At 37.1% G+C, this 16,153-nt stretch overlaps 1 protein-coding gene across 2 annotated transcripts in view; it reads left to right on the plus strand.

The window, feature by feature from the left end:
* The window catches only part of ARHGAP42 (Rho GTPase activating protein 42), a 142,308-nt gene extending 126,500 nt beyond the window's left edge, over positions 1–15,808 (plus strand). Inside the window, exons 20-25 of one of the 2 annotated variants that reach the window (XM_053935228.1) lie at positions 1,397–1,777; positions 2,812–2,968; positions 4,073–4,135; positions 10,136–10,215; positions 10,453–10,580; positions 10,662–15,808. In XM_053935228.1, the coding sequence (XP_053791203.1) occupies positions 1,397–1,777; positions 2,812–2,968; positions 4,073–4,135; positions 10,136–10,215; positions 10,453–10,541 (770 nt within the window). In that variant the 3' untranslated portion in view covers positions 10,542–10,580; positions 10,662–15,808. Of the gene's footprint in view, positions 1–1,396; positions 1,778–2,811; positions 2,969–4,072; positions 4,136–10,135; positions 10,216–10,452 lie in introns of both variants that reach the window. The other variant, XM_053935227.1, reaches the window with a different exon arrangement.
* Positions 15,809–16,153: the final 345 nt, after the last annotated feature.

Here is a 16,153-nt window from a genome sequence, read left to right on the forward strand (position 1 = left end):
CTTGCTTAGAATGCTTACTTAATTTTATATAGATGTAATTAAAAAGGTTTACTTCATTCATTCTTATCCATTTGGGTCATTACTTTTTTACTTACTGGCTTGTCCTGTAAGGAGTGTTGAAATTTTATAAAAGCTTAAGTTGTTAACAATTCCGCTACTGCAACAGATTTCCTAAAGAATTTCTGTGTCCCTTGGTTCCTCAAAAAGATGAGTCTGGTTCAGTAAATAAATCTACAGTTAAAGTGCATCAGTTCTTGAGGATATGTAATAATTCTGAAGTCTGTAATATTACTTGTTTCCTGCCAGGGAGAGTTTAAATACTAAATAACAATAGCTCCCTGCACATGGGTTGCCAGTGTGAATGATATGGGGTCCCAAGTACAAAGTTACAAAGGACCAGTCAGTTACACTCACCAGAGGACAAACTGGGCAAGTTTCAGTTGTTTTTCACTGTGTAACTTCAATGAATGCATACCAGTATAAAAAAGGGACATTTCTGTGCAAGTATTTCGCAGAGTGTATGCAAGCTTCTTCAGGCTATGCCAGGGGAGCTTCATGCTGGACATAGGAAGAATTTCTTCACTGAAAGGCTTGTCAAGCATTGAAACAGACTTACCAGGGAAGTGGTGTAATCACCATCCCTGAAAGTATTCAAGAAATTATGTGACATTAGTGCTGTGCTTCATTTGATATGGCGGTGTTCAGTCAAAGGTTGGATTCGATGATCTTGGGGGTCTTTTGCAACCCAAATGATTGTATGACTTCTATGATGCTATGTTTGGAGGCAGTTTGATTACCACTAGGTCTGATCCAACAGCTCTTCATTTGTGTTTTGCTTATTAACTGAAACTCAGCACTTCTGTAAATAAACTTGTTTAGTTTGTTTCAGTTTAGTATCTCACTTGTGCCCTTAAATGCTGAGGTAGAAACAGAGGTACTCTTCTTACCAAATATCTCTAGGTGTGGCAGGTAAGAGGGAGCCAAGACTTCTGGCAATAACATTTTCAGAGTACTAGATGGTTTTAAGTCATCATTTAAATGAAGCATGGACACAATTATATTGCAGGAAATAAAGGAAATCTGTTTGGGGTGAGAAAAGAGATACAGGTTTCATATGGTAGGGAATGATAAAAAATTATAGAAAATGCATCTGGCAAAAAATGCATCAGCAGTCTTACAACTTTCAAGGGACTAATGCTTTGTAAACAGGCAACATGAGTCTTCAAGTTGTAAATAAAAAAAAGAGTTGTCTTCTTTCTTCAGGAAACCACAGATTAATGAAATTGATAACAAGTAAGGTAGAAAAGAGCTGAAAGTGGCTTGAAAGAACTGCACATGATTAGAAAATCCAGATTATGTTTTTCACTCTCTCTCCCTTCCCCTGCCTCCTCCCTAGGTGACTCGTACAGCAGTAGCCCCGACAGCACTCCCATGGGCAGCATCGAATCTCTGTCTTCTCACTCCTCCGAGCAGAACAGCACCACCAAGTGCACGCCCTCACAGCCAAGGGAGAAATCAGGAGGGATTCCATGGATTGCCTCTCCTGCTTCTTCTAATGGCCAGAAAAGTTCAGGCCTGTGGACTACAAGTCCAGAATCCTCATCAAAGGAGGATGCAACCAAAACAGATGTGGAATCAGACTGCCAAAGTGTAGCTTCTGTCACTGGACCAGAAAATGCCTCTCCACCAACAGATCTGACCAAAAAGAGTTCCTACAGTCTGTCTGGGCTGAAAAGGTCTTCAGCATCTTCCCTTAGATCACTTCCATCAGCTGAAGGTAATTTCCAAGGTCTTTTATCACATCAGTATTAACTTATGCATCAAAAAACAAGAGCTGTGTCTGAAAGCTAATGATACTCATTAGTAAAGTTTGTTTGCTTGTTTTTAATTTTTGTGGTATGTTGTTTCAGTTTTGAAACTGCTTCTGACATATTTCCACTGCTTATAACCTGCATAGTTCACACAGCTTAAAAAAAAAGTTTCTCAAATTTAGATCACTCTCTATCTTCCTACAATTCATCTATAATTTGATTCAGAATAATACTATAGATTAGAAATACTAGTAATAGAGGTATTGTGCTTGTATATTTGGGATCTCTGTATTTTGACAGTTTTTAAAGCATTATTAAGCATTGGTTGGTCTTTGGCACAGGGAGAGAAGCAGATGCAGTTTTCTTCTTGCAGAGAATCCATGGATATGGATGGCCCACTGATAAATCACCTGGAAGGACACATGTAGACATAGCTTATATTCATTAAAAGACTTCTTTTATGTGCTATACAGTCTGTACACATATAGATTTGCTTTACAGTGGCAATTGTTTAAGGCAAATCATGGTCATTTATTCCTAAGTATATTTTTTTTAACTTCATGAAGCTTTTGTGGATATCAAAATGTTAATTCATACAAATTATTGTGGTCTGACTTCACACTGCTTTGATCAGTTGACTTCCTGAGAACCATTTCCCAGTGATTTTTTTCAATTTTATGCAAAGTGCTGCTTTATAATGCTTACATTGTCACTTTTTAGTGATTGTACTGTCTAGCCATGTAATTGCAATATAATTTTTTAGCCTTCTCAATTTTAGTGTCATTTCCTCATTCTTTCGGTTGATTCTTTTCTCCTGGCTTTTTGCCTGAAAGATAGTTTTTTCTCGTTCTTAATAAGTAGTTTGTCTACCTGTTTTGACTCCTAAAAAAAAAAAAAAAAGCCTCAACAACAGCACAACCTTTGCTTAGCACAGTTATACATATTTTGTAACAACTTGAAATCAGCTTTAATGTTCCCTATAATTTGATGTTTTCTTTAGGTAACAAAAGCTGCAGTGGATCTATACAGAGCTTATCTTCTACAGATACCAAAGATACACTAAAGGCTCCACCAAACCCTGATTTGCCTCCCAAAATGTGCAGGAGATTAAGATTAGATACTGCATCAAGTAATGGCTATCAAAGACCAGGATCTGTGTAAGTCATTAAGGCCCTTTGGAGATTTGTGTTGTTACAATATTGCCTACTGTAAAGTGATTCCAGAAACGTTCATAAGTAATTGAAAAAGTATGCATGAATACTTGATTTTAATATTTCTGTATTTGTTAATTATTTGTCTAGTTTTGGTAAAATTGTAAACAAAGGAGATGGCACAAAGTCTGTTTAAGTCCATTGAAAGGCTACCATTGACTTTATTAGACTGGAGACAAGGTAGAAATGTTTCCTAGGAAAAGGATTAGTATAACTATCTCTGGTTCTTCTGGAATTTAATATTTCAAGGAGCAGAAATGCTGTTTACTGTCTATGTGGTTATTTCAGAAAAAAAACATCAGATTTTATTTGTGGAATTCTAAAATTGGAGGAAGGAAAAAGAAAACAAAACCAACCTTCAGCTCTGAAGTGTCTTCAGTTGCTGCATGATAAATAGTTGATTTTTAACAGCTGGGGTGTGGTTTGGTTTGGTTTTTGTTTAGTTTTATTTCTTAAATGCTGAAAGGAAGATAGTTCTAAGTGATAAAGATTGTGATTTAGCCTATTGAGATTTGGGTTAATAATGTTTCTCAGTGCTTTCAGAAGACTGAAAAGTCAGAAGATCTCTCCTGATCTGACTTTGACCCAGAATATCTCTGTCCCCATGAAAAAGTATTTCCAGATCTACAGAGCATCAAGAAGTTTTTCAAATACTGCAGGATATCATTCAGCCTCTCCACTTTGTATCTGGAGGGGATCACTGTAGTCATTCACAGACTCCTGTGTCTTACTTAAACAGAGAATTCTGCACAGCTCAGAGTTCCAGCATGATAGTGATAGACTTTCAGTAAAAGCATTTCCAATATATCTATTGGACATCCATGAATATAGTTTCAAACACAAGATATTGAGGTTTCCATGGGTAACTCAGCATGGCACTGGAGCATGTGGAAGTCTGTTGCCCCAGTTAGGTTACACCCTTAAAAAGTGTGGTGAATAGGGATGAAAGTGAATAATTTAAAAAAAAATTCAAATGTGTCCATGTGTTTAGATGATTAGAAGTGAAACTAGTGTGTGTAGTATAAAGCAAGGCTTTGCATTTATTTTCAGAGTGGCTGCAAGAGCACAGTTGTTCGAAAGTGCTGGTTCACTTAAACAAGTTTCTTCAGGACGGTAAGTGCTACAAACTGTTTAACATTCTGTAAAATTCTTTCTGTTTTGCTGGCTTCAGAGATTGAAAGAGAAGAGTTGGAGCTTTGTTCTTTTGGACAGCATCATGTGGCATGTGAAATGTTTTGGTTTACTAAGCTCATCCTTTCTTCAAAAGAAAGCTAAATTTCACAGAGAATAGCAGCCAGTCTGGTTATTCTCTCACCTGAGGGAATTGTGAGAGAAGCTCAGGTCAGCTGCCTGCTTAAAGACACAGATACAAGAGAAAATTACCAGTATTTAAATTGGGATGAGGGTGTTGTACTTTCTCCATACAGCTGTTTGTATGGAATGGCTTCAGCAGAGTAGCAAACCTGCTGGTTTATGGTAATTTGCTCATATAGGCAGATCTGGAATAACATCTACTTTAGAAAGTTCAAGATTAACTTGATCAGGATTTCTGTCTTTACCATCACACCTTCCATGGCCCAGTGTCTGTCTGGAGAAACTGCTGACCTTTCTTCTTGATAGTGTGCAGCAGAAAGTATTGGCATTGTCTTCACAATTGTTTAAATTTATTTCATGAATTTGATTAATTTTTATATTAAATGAAATTAGAATGTTCCAGTAAGTGTTTGTCTAGGAAGCAGTATCTTCTGTACAGTAATACTCCCCTTACAATTAATAGACAAAGCAGATGAGTAAATAAATGTATCTCTTCTCAGTGTCCCAGCTTTTCAAATTCTTTGAGGCAGAACAGAGATTTACTCACTGATAAACCCACAACTTACCAGAACTGTTGAGCAATGAAAAAAATATGTCAATCCATGAATCCAGAAGTAGTAGCCTAAAGTAGTACAGATGTAAAGGAAGATGCCAACATCCTGAAATGTGTGGCCATGGAATGTGTCTGTCCTCTCTGGCAGATGTAGCAGGGGAGGGAAAGAAAAAGCTCTCCTGCAAAGGCCTACTGATTTTGTGAGAGAAGCAGCTTTCAGGAATCAAGGCTTTTGTTTTGTGTAGTACCATGAACTGTAAGATGAACAAAAAGGAGGGTGGCAGGGGAGGAAAGGGATGTGAAAAGATCAGGGCAATAATTTAAGGAAGAAAAGTATAAATGAAGGGTCTGAAATGTTCTTAAGCCAGTGTCCTAAGTTGAAAGCAATGACTGCTTCACCAGTCCTGCATCATTTCGTCTTCAACACTGTTCCTTTTCTTATTTTGTATTACTTCCTTCTTTCAAACTCTCCCCTGTTGTTCCTTCAGAGCCTGTGCCACCTGTATCTGTATATAAAAAGCATGTAAGAAGCAAAAATCTGACAAAGGAAAAAGTAGCAGTTTGGTAATGGATGTGGAGAGGGGATAACAAAGCCGAAAACACTGAAAGGCTGAATAGGTCCTCTACTTCAGCCTTCGTAAGAAGGCAGAAGAGTAACAGAAGAGCAAGGAGAATGGAAAATGAGAGGTTAGCAGGCAGAATGTGGAAGAAATCAGAAGTAGCTCAGCTGTTCTTACAGTGCTGCTTAAGTCTGAGTATGATTTTACAATTCAGAGCCAGCTATTATTTAGCTGCATTTTATGAACATGAAGGCTGATTTAAAACTACACAATAGCCTTTGCTGGGATTTTTTGGGGTTTTTTTTTGACTCTGAAGTATGTAGAAATCATGGTAATTACAACTGATCATTTAGTAGAAAGGCCTCCTGTGTTCATAACTCTGCTAACCAATGAATATATGCAGGGTCAAGTACAAGTTAGAGAAACTATTTTTAAACTGCCTGGTTTGATACCAGAAATACTCAAGTCAAGACAGTGTTGGACTCTATGCCTAGGTAATTTACCCTGTTAAGATAAATGTTAAGCTACTGCTTACCTATGCATTATAGAATGTAAGTAACTTCATCCCTGCTTGAAGCACCTGTTGCCTGATGTGGTCTTTTGCACAGATGGCAGATCAAAAGTACCTGTATGGTTTTGCAGTCTCATGTTGTTTTCTGTATTCCAGCAGGTAATTCTGCATTTGATATTTTACTGCCACAGTGGTCTGGTCCTACTTAGTTCCTTCTTATCTGCAGTGTTTGCAACCCTGCTTTCTGATTTTGTATGATGCAACAGGTCTATAATGAGTTGTGTGTCCTCTTTTTTAATGAACTATTTGACCTGTTTTCTCTCCTTGCATACATGAGTATATGCTTCTGTAACACTAAAGGGTTTTTCTAGTCAGGAAGACAAGAAGAGACCACAGTACATATGTTAGGATTGGACAAGAAAGACCAAAATTTGATGCTCTGTCCAGCCTGTGCTCTCTTTTTCCAGTTACAGTTACTTTGACTTCTGTCTTCCTATTTCCTGATTTGAAGTTTATTACTCATCAGTCTCCCTCACTATGGTATTAAGCCACTGTGTACACTGAAATCAGTCTCTGTCGCTAATTTAGTATGCACTTGAAAGCGGTGAAGGAGCTTCCTTACTATTTTCACAAATGCTGCAGTTAGTCAGGTAAGTCAGGTAAGTCAGTCAGGCCTGAGGTCTGTTTATTTCAGCTTCTGTACAGAAATGCAACACATAATCCCTGACTCTACTTATTCTTGACTTTGATTTAGAAGTACACAGGAAGTCAAGTCTCCTGTAGTGAGAAACTGCATTAGAAGAAGAATTTTCATTAGAAAAATGGGAAGGAGTAGGTGACAGCAAAAGGCTCAACCTTTCAGGAGGATCTCTAGGTGCCAGGCTGGGATTTCAATAGGAGCAGACTGGTGTTTTGAAACCCTCTAGACTCATACTCCCTTCCCAACCCATATGATTAAATATTCTCTTCCAGTCATTCTTCTTTTTTTTTTTTTTTTTTTTTTCATGCTATATTTTTCATCCTAAACCACCTGGAATGCCTTACTCAGACCAGACCAGTGTGTTTTACTCAGGCTTGGTTTTGAATCTTCCATCTCCAGGGCTTTATAAACCTTTCTTCTTCCCGTAGGATAATGTTAACTGGTGACTCATCTGAGAGAGATTCATATGCTTTTTCTTGTTCATTCCTCTTCTAGTTTTGTCTTGCTAGACTGAAAGGTCATTAGGGCAGGGGCATAGTTTTAAATCTTGTTTATCTTTCAAAATAATTATTATTACTATTATTATTAGAGCCTCAGGTATTGTTGACTGTGGGTAGTCAAGCAAAAGAATTTATGATCTGATGTCTACTGATGTGACTGCTAGTATATTTATCATTATGGGCTCAAAACAACTATAATAGGAAGTAAGGAAATGGAAAATGCATTTTTCTCATCTGGAATCTACCCAATAAGGTCATGGAACAAAAGAACTTCTAGGAAATGTGGTTAACATTTTCTGAAGTTGCTTTTTTTTCCCTCTGCCCTAAACAACATGAATCACACTCCTCTAAGGTTATTAGCATAATCTTAAAAGAACTGATGATGGTGATATTACCACGTGCTTTTTTAACAGCCCTGTTTCTAGGGAGCACAACATTAACACCATCAGTAACAATGTTTATATTTGTAATCACAAACAAAATGCCCAAGAACCTGAAAGCTCATTTCATGAGCATTGCCTCCAGATGGATAGGGTTGAAATGAGTAATAACAAATATGAGAACCTAAATAATCCAATCAAGTGTGGAGGCAATAACCAGGTGCTTGAAAATTGCTCCAGAATTATGAGTAAATATTTTAAATCTGTCACTCATTATACCATCACAGATGATTTGTAGATAACTTTGGGTTGTAATTGCTCTGCCTCAGGAGCAGGTTAGTGTGAAGAATACTATCATTCATTAGCTTTTGAGAAACAGACTTCTTGTGTTTCTCTGTTTGTGTAAATGTCAAGTGCTGACAACCTTTCTCTTTCCATAGGAGATGGTTTTAGAGGTTTTTTCCAACCTTAGAAATTCTGTGATTGTATAATTCTAAGACAGAGTCTATGTTGTCTTGTCTTTTTTTATTTTTAAGGTAAACATAGTTGGATCAGATTAAATTGGAGGTTGAAAACAAAATAGCTTATTAGACATTAGAGAATAGAGGAGAAAATAGCATTAATTTCTTAACTTTTTCTAAGAGGAATAAAAAGGACATCATATTTCAAGAATGACTTCAGAAATTCTGCCTCACATTTAAATATTGCCTTAAATCTCTTTTGTCACAATATTATTCAGGTAACACTGTTAATTATACAATATTACTCCCATTAAGATGGGCACCTGGCTTGATAGTCAAACTACCCAGATTTGAAATAATCCCTGTGATTTAGTAAATTCATTACCTACTACTTTGTGTTCATTACAACTACAGCAATCTTTAACAGTTACTCTGCTGTTTTATATGTGTAAAATCCATTATTGTGCCACACAGGTGTATTGGGTTTGCATAACAAGGGGTCATGCCAGGGTCAACCCATCCCAACACGCTGTTTTGTCATAGTGTTACAGATTTGGGTCAGCATAATTAGAACATCTGTAGTGCTCTCTGAAGGCTTTGAGGAAAAAAAAAGATTAAATAATTTTAGTTATGTGTAACCTTCGGTAAAGTTATCTAAGCTCCCTTTGTATATACATTATGTAGGTTATTATGTGTAAACTTGTACAGACTATATAGAGTAATGAATCAAGACACCTGTCTTGTTAAGTGTAGATGGCAAACTCTTCACAACAAGAGGCACCAAGGAGTTATTTTGGGAAAACTCTACTCAGAGTAGTCTACACCAGCCAGAGAGCAAGCTAACATTTAAGCAAAGTGAACAAACAGGGATCCAGTGCTCATCTTCTTTTAGTTAACTGATGGGATGTAACCAGGATGACAGTACTAAAAATCAGAAATGTTTCCAGGGCCCTGAAAATAAACTGCCCCTTGGATATTGTACAACTCAAAATTCCTGATCTCCTCTGAAAATCTCATCCTGAGAATGTAACCCTTGAAGAGCCATTAGTTCTCTTAAGATGAAGGCAAAACATGCCATTTAGTCCAGTCAAGTCAGAGAACCAACAGCAAAGCTTTTTATTCAGAGGGACAAATCATCTCTGGAAAGCTCTCACATAAAAACTTCAGAATATGTCCATCCACTCTCATACACTTTTAAAGGTTCAAATGAATGATGATAATGCTTATGATGTGGCACTGTTAATTAATCTATCATGTAACTCTTTTATCTCACTATTTTCTGAGAAAAACATGATAGATTACATGCCACTTGCATATACACACTCTCAAAAAGTATGCAGAAAATTTTAAGCTTTGCCACAGGTCACATTTTGGGTCATTGAGATAAATCCTGGCTAGAAGGAAACATCAGCTGGCAATTCCCCATTATATCACACAAAGGTGAAATAATCAACAAGTTCATCTTCACTTAGTGTAGTGTGGGTCTAAAGGAATCCAGAAAAATTGGTGGCTCATGTAAAATTTTTCTGAGTGTGTAAGTTAAAGTCAAGGTCTTAGATGAAGTGCAGGAATCTAAAGAGAGCTCCTAATTTCCATCTTCATGTTCAAACGTTCATTTTGTACTTTGCAGAATCATAGTGCCAGACCCTACAAGGTGGCTTTCTCTGTCCACCTTCTCTGGGACAGAATCATGACTCCTTTTTGTCTCAAGTTTACTTTCTAAATATTATTTTCCTCTGTAGTCCTATTAACAATAGTTTCTCGCAGGTCAAGTTTTTAGACCTTTAATAACTTGATGATCACTTTTGAATTTGTCTCCAGGCAGTCCATGGCTTGCTTCAAAAAGTATGCTCATTTCAGTACTTATTTGAATGGCAACTTCATTTTAAAAGTTCCAAATTATATTCCTGTTTAAATATCTAAGTGGGATGTCAGTCTCTTTTCTGCAATAACATGCTTGTTAACTCCACTAAGCTTGAAGTTATTAGCTACTATAATTCTACTCCTCTGAACTGCAGTCATTATCATATAGCATTTGTACATATGCTTATTCCTGTAGTTCCCAGGTTTTAATTTCCTTTATACCTTTTTCCTTGTCATCTCATTTATTGCAAGCCTGTATTTTTTCTTTCAGACAAGCAAAAGCCATGTATTCCTGTAAGGCTGAGCATAGTCATGAGCTGTCTTTCCCACAGGGGGCAATATTTTCTAATGGTAAGATTCGTTTTACATTGCCTTATGTATTAAAAAAGAACCTATAAAAAACTGAACCGTATCACAAAATGGGGGCATAATTCCCTTTTTAGCTGTCAGATTTTGCCCTGATTTTTCAGTTGCTCTTGAATAAATGCCATCTAAATAAATGTATGTGGTATGTATGGGGTTTTTAACAGTGTTAAAAATGGTATGTTTTTTCTTAACAGTGTTAAAAATTGTATGGTTTTTTTGCAGTGTATCCATCAGTGGAACCAGGCTGGTTAAAGGCAACTTATGAAGGCAAAACAGGACTAGTTCCTGAGAATTATGTTGTCTTCCTCTAGTAATCTTTAGTGGACAGCAATATCTTCATGGTATCCATGGTAACAAATAATAAGCACTATGATTTTTATCTGACACAGATATGGGATCAGCCCCTTAGCTGAGTGGTATATTTCCTTCAGATGCTGCAGCTGCAGGTTACAAAGCTCCCTGCCAATGGAACAGAATGTGATGAAACAGTTAACAGTTTCTGTGCTGAGGACGGTACTCTGTTTGAATAACTTCCATTGTTTGCAAAAGGTTGTTCTGTTCTTCTTTTATGGGTAAGGAACACTAGAGCAATAAAATTAAAAAAAAAATTGCTATTTAGCTGCAGACTTTCAGGTCCAAGGATGTTGCTCACAGAAATGTGAAATTTAGAGGCAATGCACTCTGACATTTCTTTTAATCTATGATTTTTAATATGGAAAATCGTGGACTTTTTCATAATGTAAGTACTGCTTCTATTGTGATCTGAATTCTCCCTTAGAAAACTTGATTCTAAAATTGATCCTAATCATTTCAAATAAGAAATGACTTTACCATAAATCAGAAGTTGGGACTTCTGTTAGTCATTGAGCTACAATATGGTATAGAATTTATACAGTTGATAATACCAGTTTATACACTGTCTGTGCAGTGAGTGCTCATTCAAAATGTGATATGTTTAATGAATGTTTCATTCAAATACTTAGTAGATTTCTTTCCTACTTTCTGTATCAGCATAGATAATATTAACAACTTTTATTTCTGTGATAATCATCATCTGGAAGATACTCTCTCTGTGTCCCAGAACATCTGTAGAAAACAAGGAGATGCTGAATCTGGACTGATTGGTAGTCATGTGAAGTGAGCAGTGAAAAACAGCAGTATGTTTTGAAACCTGAGATAAATTGTAACTCATTCTTTTTCCATTGCAAGTAAGACAAATGACCTGTGAACTAGCCCGTTTTATAAGCTATGAATGCTAAAAGCTCCATGTAGCAATTAAAGAAGTTAGTGTTATTTCTCCTGACTTCTGCTAAAATATTTGACAAATATTCTCTCTTTCCACAGAATAAAAAGTCCTTACTTTTTAAAGGTGATGTAAAGATCTATTGATTGCTCCTGATAGGACTGAAAACAAAACAAAAACAAACAAACAAACAAAAAAAAAAAATAAAACCAAGTCAAAGAAAACCCCAGAAACCATTAAGTGGCTTTCTGAATCTGAGCAGTTTTCTTGTATACTTTAAGGGAAAACATGCACTGCTTGCTTAGCTACTTACCATTCCTGATTGAAAACAGTGACATTTAACCTCCATCTTAGTATTTCTTCAACACCAGTGCTTCCAAAAGAATTCACTGGTTCACAGAACTATCTAGGCTTAGTTTCATAGATCTGTCAAAGCTCAGTTTTTTCTTCAGTTGCAGAAATCAACATACAAACCATCTGTTGATCTCCAAGTTGTGCCCTGTTTGAAGAAAGTTTAAGGAAGAGCTGCTGTTAGGGCTAAAAACATCAGTACTTTTTTACCTGCTGCTTTTTTCTTTCCATGGCCTTTCTCTTGTTTAAATTGAAAAGTAAGATTCATTGCCAACACAAGAAGCACATCAGAACTCTATTTACTTATATGTAGGGTATGAATTCTTCAGAGCAATTGCTGGATTTCAGGCTGGTGGCAGAGCCCTGCAGGATCTTCTAATTCAAGTATTGAGTGATGATCAGAGAAAGAAAGAGGCTCGAAGAACATCCTTCCAAAAATGTTTTTTTCATAGGGGGAGTCTGAGCAAGACTGGCTGCAGGCAGTTGACGACAGACCCTGTGCATTAGTGACTGAGTGCCCTGGGTTCTTTCTTCACCCTAAACTGTTTTATTAATCCTAAAACATGTTTCACTTCATCTTAAATCCAGACTGTGCCCAGTGCATTGTGATGAAGGGTTGTTCCAAATGGCACTGGTAGTGAAGGCAGACAAGTGTGTGCTCATCTAATTTGCCCAGAGCAGATGTGAAAGGAAGTGAAGGTCTTTCCTCAGCTAGTTGAATCTTTATTTTAAGGCACGCCAAGTTTGCTTAGTCTAACCTATGCCTAAGACTGCCATTGCCCTGAGAAGACCAGCATGGTTTTGGTTGTGTATTTTACAATCAGTAAACTGTAGGCTGCCAAAAGGTTTGTCTCTGGTGACCTTCCCAGGAGAAGTGCTGCTGCCGGCCAAAAGGAGCAGAAAGGGAAGCAGAACTTTGAGCAGAGGCTGGGAGCCCAGCACATCTCACACAGGCAGAAAAATGCAGTGATCAGAGGGAAAAAATCCCAGCTTCTGTCTCTTGCATGGGGTCAGTAGCAAACCTGTATTGAACATCCTTTGATGACTCCTCATAGTTCTTAAGAGCAATTTAATTGTTGTGAAATTCTTGAGGAATTGTGAAATAGAAAATGTAAAAAATGTTTGCTCTTACTTGCTTTGTTCTAGCCTGATTTAAAAAAAAGTGGGAAAAAAAACCCTAAGCTTAGGTAATTTCACATCCCTTGTATGTGTCTCACAATTCTCCAGTACTGTGTTTTGAAAGCAGCTGATCTGAGTGCAAGCTAGAGAAGTCAAAGATGCCAAGTTCATTAAAAATTTTGACGAACTGCCAAGTTCAGTTACAGATTAAGTAGAGCCTGTGAAGGCTGAGGGGAAGGTTGTAGAAAGACCTGGAGGAATCCCTGTGGAGGAGAGGTGTTTCATGTGTTCCCACACATTCATCTCACATTAGACCGAATTTAGGATTGGAGAAGACAACTTCATAAGAAACTGGATTCCATTCATGTGCTGCTCACAAAACAAATCTGTATTTTCCTCTGTAATGCTCTGCAGCTTTGTCAGGCCCATCTTCCAAACTAGCCATAAATAATTTTCAAGTCATTTAGCTTTAAAATGACATTTCCATCTGAAAAATGTCATGCCCATTCTTACTTACAGTTAGCCACTCACTCTCCAGGAGTAGGGGTTTTCATTTTTGGAACTCTATGTTTTTTCTTGTACTCTCCTCTGCAGCACATAGTAGCACTTTCTGTATGGTCTCACTGCTGGGTTGTGGGTGCCCCAACCCTTCCCTGCCTTTCAAGAGGGACTTTATCTCTACAAGAAGCTGAACAGTAAACCAGAAAGCTGAGTAAGTAGGGGTGCAGAGACTGAAGTGGGGTAGGGGGCAGCACCAAAGCTTCTCTAATGATGATACTCTCAGGCCTGACCGAAAATCTTTTCTGACAATAGCAAAGAATCAGAAATCCATATAACATTTAAGTGGAGATATAATATTTTGATAATGCCTTATCAGAAAATTAGGCAATCTGAATTAAATTATCTCATAGTAGTGATTTACTATTTTTCATGGAAATCAGACTCACTCTACAAGCAAAAGTTAAACACTTCTAAAAATAATTACTATTATTATTATTACTATCCTTCCTAAAAGGATGCAGCAGGTTTGTTCCAAATATCACTGTAGAACTCAAGGTAGATGATACATTGTTGTTGTTGTTTGTCTGTACTAATGTCTGTACCCACAGCATATAATTAGCCATGTTTTTTCTTTGTTAAACCTTTTGATACATGTTGCAGCACAACATGAATCAAATTAATAGTGTGAAGGATATATTGTATGATAAATATGTAAAGTATATTAATATTCTATATTCACACTTTTTATTAATGATGATAAAGATTACTTTTTTGTGTGTAATTCCTATGCGTTCAGTATTAAAATGTCCTTGCCATGGCATGCCTTGGCATTTAGATTTATATGTAATAAAACTGTTAAATTAAAACATCATTATCACTTATGTCCCTAACTAATCTATAATATTCATTGTACAATTATTTCTGGAAAAAAAAATGCACAGATTTCCTGACCAGCACTATTCTTTGAGAGTAATAGTAACTTATTTTCCTTTTATATATTTTCTGGTGCTAATCTCTATTCTTTGCCTATAATTGGATTGAATTGTAATATGCCTTTAGTAAAGACATGTTAGGAGAGGAAAAGCTGTAAAATTCTGCAGTTCAGAGCAGTAATTGCAACAACAAAAAAAAAGCACTGAATGGCTGTAATTGGAATTTTTTTTAATTTACTTTTCTCCCCTGGCCTATTTTCTACTTAATAAGATTGCATCAGATTAAATAATGTAACTAAAAAGCACATTGTTCTTAATATTTCTTTTCCTAAGGAGGAAGGTTGTGCAATTTTGGCTTGAGCAGCAAGAAGAGAAATCCCAGCTGGGGAGCACATCCTCCAGACTGGGATGGATCTTCTCCACTGATGGAAGCTTTCAAAGTTCTAGTGAAGTCAAAGACAGACCTTTGGCAATTTATAGTGAGGTATTGCTGGCCAGAAGCCCCTAGAAAGGAGATGGAATATTCTGCTAATGGGATAATCTATGATCCAGCTTGGCGTTGTCCTTTCTTTCAGCAGAGAGGCCTGGCTGAATCGTTCAGTGGCCAGAGATCAAAGCATAGACAGCCTTGGTCTCTCTCTGGCTGGTCACAGAGGCCTGAAGATGGTGCTGCTGCTGCAGCCCATCCAGCTCCTGCTCCTGCTAAAGTCCACTGTCAGTCAGGCTGTGTCTGTACCCATTGGGAGGTCTCTTTTCTTTTTGTTTAAGATTTTGCATGGGCTTTGGGAGTTTGCTTTGTTTTGATTTAATAAGGTGCTTGGTATCCTAATTCAGTCACTGAGGATCATATCAGTTCTTTAATTGTCCTGTGTGTGGCAGTGTTTAATAAGAAGCCATCATATTATTCTCGTTGTTTTAAGTGTGGAGCACAGTGCTCCAACCCTTGGATGCCTCAGCTGAAAGCTGTTTTGCCTCTGAGCTTTCTGCAAGTGTTTTATTGGCAATTGTCATCAAAGCTCTGGCACTAAAGATAGCACCATAATCTCTGCAAGAGTTTCTGTTGGAGCAAAGGGCAGAACAGCTGAACAAGTCACATGGATAGTTTTAATTTTCAATCATATTTATGGCAATTTTGGAGGTATTAGAGTTTATAGGGGTTACTTTAGATACTATGTGGTATTTTAATAGGAATATATATACAATCAATAACTATATCTATTTAATAAAGTCCTACTAAATTATCTTTTTGAACTCTCTGTTTATTTTGTAGTGTGGTTTCAATAATTATCTGCACTCTGTATATATCTACATGTAAATAACTAGCATGACATGCATAAGCTGACTTTGCAGACATAATTCTATGTTGTACTTTACACTGTATTTCAAAAATTTGAAAAAATGTTTTTCAAAATAAAAATCCTTTATACGCAAACTGGTTTTTTATTTGTTTTAAATTTGGGGTCTGGTTCAGCTCTTACATTTTTCCAAGTAATAACACTTTGGTTCTACTTCTATCCATACCTGCATTTTAGAGTAACATTTCAGCCCTGACGATGCTTTACGTAGGTGGACATGTGAATACCAGACAATAGTCTGTCATACACTTAGAAGTCTCCAAAGATGTGGCTCTTGAGGAAAAGAAAATGACAGCTTTGGATGTTAGGTAGCAAGAAGCAGAGCCCTGGCATGGCAGAATCTCACTGATGATGTCTTTGCCTCTGGAATTCAGCAGGTGGATGGGCTTGTGGGAGAGCCTTCCGTGGGTCCATTCCAACAG

This window comes from Vidua chalybeata, chromosome 2, assembly GCF_026979565.1.
Source record: "Vidua chalybeata isolate OUT-0048 chromosome 2, bVidCha1 merged haplotype, whole genome shotgun sequence".
In the NCBI taxonomy this organism is placed as follows: domain Eukaryota; kingdom Metazoa; phylum Chordata; class Aves; order Passeriformes; family Viduidae; genus Vidua; species Vidua chalybeata.